The sequence below is a fragment of the Gavialis gangeticus genome, unplaced genomic scaffold, assembly GCF_001723915.1.
Source record: "Gavialis gangeticus isolate Ggan-Ray unplaced genomic scaffold, GavGan_comp1, whole genome shotgun sequence".
Taxonomy (NCBI): Eukaryota; Metazoa; Chordata; order Crocodylia; family Gavialidae; genus Gavialis; species Gavialis gangeticus.
In genome coordinates, this window is record NW_017729026.1 from 10585963 (window position 1) to 10590763 (window position 4801).

Sequence of the window (4801 nt, forward strand, 5' to 3'; positions counted from 1 at the left end):
TGGGGTGTATGTTTGACACCCCTCATGTACATAATACCTGTGATGACAACAACAACACAAGACTCTTCTTCCTAGACAACCACCTGCCTTAAGTGATCACACTACAGTGTCGCAAAATATACTGAGTGTACTTTTTAGCCACCTTTATTAAGCAACCCCTGTTAAAAATAACTTTTGTGAGTCCCTGGAAAAAGTTGCTTAAGTTAGATTTTCATTTTATTGTGTTATTTTACTATACGGGCAATGAACGGATGTTTGAAAAAACAGATGTACTGGAAAAATCCATATTACCCAGCTCTCTCTTAACAAGAATTACCTATACAGTACTTAACACTGTTGGCAACTGTAAACCTATCATAGGCTTAAAATTCCTGATGAGTGGGCAAAATAAAAAAGACATTTTCTAAATGACGCGTCTATTGCAGCCAGCCTTGTAAAAGGAACCTTTTAGTGTCAGTAGATAATGAAAATACGTGTTACCTATGACTGAGTTAAAATGATGTCGTGACCTGGCAATTTCTATTCAGCGCTGACACATCCATGCACTGCACAGATCAGGATTGTTGTCGTGTAAATTTAATAGGATTCTTCATTCTATATTGTTGCTCGGCCAGGAAATGTAAGTCTAAGTTTCCTGCAAGTTGTGAATAGCAGCAGGGGGCCATGAATAGCTTGGAAACCTATATTTTTTCCATTTATTTTTAAATGCAAATTACACTAGTAAGTCAAAAAGATCACTTGTTAAAAATACATTCAGAATTAACAAATGCCAAAACAAAAAACCAAAAACCAAAAAAAAAGAAAAAAAAAAAAAAGGAAAAAACCCACACATTTTGGATTATAACTCTTGCCTTCTAAATATTTAGGTTATAACAAAAGCCCAGTCTAGAAAAATAACATTTTTTACTGGATTTGGAGGAGGATACCGCTGTACAATTCAAAAATGTCATCCAGATATTCTCACACTACTGTGCTCTAGACAGCTTCTAAAATCAATCTGCCCACTAATAATTTCATTTAGTAGTCAACAATCTTGAAATAATTTACAGTGGTGCTTTAACTGTAACTTAAGCAAGGACATGAATATTGATTTTATGTGTGTGTTTGTGTGTATGCAAGTGTGCATATATGTATCTTGCACATATATATATCTATAAACAACATATAAATACACTCGCTATCTATTTATTATAGTAAGACTTAGCACTTATAATTGCTTTATCATTTCTAAGTGCTGCACAAATTAATTAATCCTCACAATGAGTTTGTGGCAAGTATTATTATACCTATTTTATAGTCAAGGAAAGTGATACAGAGATAACACCAAACTCCTAAAGTTAGGACCCTAAATCCAAATATAGGTACCTAAATGTACTGCTTGACTTTCAAAAATGCTGGATAATCAATGCCAGACATGAGTGTTTATTCTTTTTTTTTCAAAATCAAGCCATTGTTTAGGTACCTAAATATTACAACTGGTCAAAATCTATTTTGAAGTACTTTTTTCCTTCAAAAATTTCAATTTCATAGATTTGTAATTTACAGGAAATTTTCTATGGGGAAAAACTTAAGAATTTTTTCTTCACTTTTTCTTTCCAATGGTTTTCCTCCCAGGTTTCGTGGTTTTTTTCAGTATAAATACTGAATACATACATACATGTATATTTAGGTATATGTATATATGCGTGTGTTTGTGTGTGTATTTATATATAGTATTATTATCAAAATGAAATGTTTCAATAGGCTTGGAACAATATATAACAGAAATTTAATTTGACAGGAAATTTCACACCTTCCTCCTGATTCAGAAGGAAAAAATGGAGGTGTCCAAATTCCTGCAGAATGGAATCCAGTCCTACTAAATACAGATTTAAGAAATAACTATTGGTATTCAGGTTGGAACATTTTTGATTAATGATCCAATCCAGCAGACTTAAACATTTGCAGGTTCAGAGCCAAAGGGACTTGCTTAAGGTCACAGAGAAAGCCAATGACAGGAACTAGGATTAGAATCAGAGGAATGACTAGTATTTTTGGCACCCTGGGGAGCAGAGCCTTGACTCTGAGGCAGGAGCAGCTCTGGAACAGAGGCAGGAAGGCTTCAGAAGCCATTGTCTACATTGGCGTGGACTGGGAGTTAGTGATCATAACACAACAGCTTGGGGGTACAGGCAGAGGGTTTGAGGGTGCTGCTAAATGCCATGCTGAGCAACAATATAAAATGCCAAATTCAGTGGCAGACTCCCTCTTCTGTCCCTCCACTACCTCTCATGAACCTACATCCACTGCTCCATGCTGCTGTGGGCCTCAGCTGCCGAAGTCTTGGGTCCCCTGCCTCTGTTCCAGAGTTCCTGCTTAGTTAAGCATCCAGAGTTCATGCCTTCCTTGCCCATTGCTAATTATACTACTGATTAGAACTCAAATTCCTGGCTTCATGTCCAATCCACTCCAGTGTGCTATTTTCTTCTATACATGTGTGTGTATCATGCATACATACAGATGTGTACACACATATACACACGTGCACGCACAAACACACACGTTTATAACTGAATAAATCTATGTATATTTCCTGAACCTGTCTTGCATCGTATTTTCAGTGGTGAATGCCTGCTTCTCTGTCGTTATACAGAGTTATTGTATGTGACACATTACAGTACATCCATGCAAACACAGCAAAGGGTATTGATTTCTATAAAAATGGGTAAGTAAACTTAGCACATAGGTTAATGTAACTTGGAAGTCATGGGAAGCTAGGAAAAGAGTCACCAGGTGATGCCTTGAGCTTTTCCAAGCACCAGACTTCACTCGTGCTCTCAGGTACATGTGGTTTTCATCTGCATGTGGCAGGTGTGTGCATTTGTTGATGCAGGTGTTGAAGAAAGAAACAATGACAATCCAAGTTCCTGAAAAGCCTGAGCAAAATATTTTTTTTCCTAATGAAAGCTGTCTAAGTGCTTGAAAATACAGATAAAATTCAGGACAGAACAAACTTTCTAGGATTTCAGAGTATTTCATATACACATTGACCTACTAGTAAAATTCCCAAAGGCATCTTGTTGCCGACTACATAACAGCACAGTTTTTGTTTCAGCCACAGTAATACAGGAAGATAAAATACACATTCTAACACACAACAGATCCCCCAAATATACCACAAAAAGATCTCCAATATTTCACCAACGCAGCTAGACCCTCCCCCCTACCCCAATTGAAACAAAAAAAAATATAGATAGATCCCTATGGTGCAGTTAGAAAAAAATGCTCACTTACATAGGATTTTTCAATTGAAATTAGATATAAAAGAGTAAACATAGTTAATACATATTCAGTTGGCCTCTGTTGATAGAAATCTGAAGATGTCTCTGTCATTAGTAAAAGACATATTTTCAGTTAGTTATAAAAGCACCTACAGTGCGATAAATACAAACAGTGGGGTAAGAAGCACTGTTTCTTCTGCTTATTTCCAGTAGGTTCACTTATTAGTTTATTGAGAGATTCCCTTTATCCCTTTCCCAAGCCCCAGCCCCCAAAAGAGCTCTCTTTTTTCAGTGTTATAAAGTGTTTTCTTGACCACTGTGGAGGCTCAATAGTAAAGCACTTCTCTGACAGCTGGCAGTTTTCTTACTCAGTCACTCTGGAGCTTGTGTGCAACAGAGTTTTATTCCCTGACACGGAAAAGAAAAGAAAGGAAAAGAAACTCACTGACTTAGAAATCTTTCAGAATTAACAGCAGCATGTTGAGCCTAAAGGAAGTTACTTCAGAAAGCCTGCACTGAGTTTCTCTGATGTGCAGCTTAGTTGGGTTAAGGCAAGTATGTACTGTACAGCCTTTAGGGCAAACAACTTGCTGTCTATTGACTTCTGTTACAAGGTCATCATGGTATTTTTAGTATTATATTGACTAAGGAGATTTGATGCTACTAGGAGTTTGAAAGGGTCTCAGAAAGAACTGAACTGGACAAGTTCGTTTCATAATTCAGCTAGGCAGGGATGAAGGTGGTAAAGGTAGGATAATGGCCAGAAGATGGCACCAATGCTTCTCTTGCTGAACCTTCCAAAAGCCTGGCAGTTACTCTGTGTATTCAGGAAATCCAAGATAGGGGTATCCAGCGCATCTTTGTCTGTACTTGTTAGAAAGAGAGGCCGAATGCTCCCTTTGTCTTTTGTCTCAGTGTACACTCAGTTTTTAACACAAAGTTTCTTTCTTTCTTTTTTTGCTCTTGGTAGAACATGGGGAGCCATTCTGAAACAAGATTCCCAGGTCCTTCAGCCCCCACACAGAAGTGACCATAATTACTTTGACCTAAAGGGGAGAGACAAGAAAAATGATATTTATAATTAACCAGGAGATAGACTGGTACACTTCACCCACTCTGCCCCAAACTTGTTCAGATAACCTTTCCAAAACACCCTTCTGGATAGGAAGCTCTGCCCTGCTGCTTTAATCTCTCCGGTTTTTATGGTCAGACAGTCTGTATATACATGTGAGAGTAGGAAGAAAGGTATGACAATGTCATCACGAGGAAACATCATCAAATTATTGGTACAGATTCTCTAAACAATTCCAGGTAGAACTATTTCATTATGTAATTCTCTCAGCCGGCTGACCTTGGAGGACCTGAGCAGTAGTAATTCAGCACAATGCTGCTGCCTTTATAACAGGCTATGAATTGGTGCACAGAACAGAGGAGCAGAAAAACAGGTGTTTTGTTAAGTCACTTACAAACAACGGTTCAAGGTCCTAGCTGAGAACACTATGGCTAAGCCTGCAGTATTAAAATCTACTCCTCTAGTCTAG

General features: G+C 37.7%; 1 protein-coding gene across 1 annotated transcript in view; it reads right to left on the bottom strand.

Moving 5' to 3' along the window:
* Positions 1-668: 668 nt before the first annotated feature.
* Positions 669-4801, bottom strand: part of NKAIN2 (Sodium/potassium transporting ATPase interacting 2) — a 1199564-nt gene continuing 1195431 nt past the window's right edge. Inside the window, exon 7 of the mRNA XM_019520021.1 lies at positions 669-4306. Within this exon, the coding sequence (XP_019375566.1) occupies positions 4297-4306 (10 nt within the window). The 3' untranslated portion in view covers positions 669-4296. The remainder of the gene's footprint in view (positions 4307-4801) is intronic.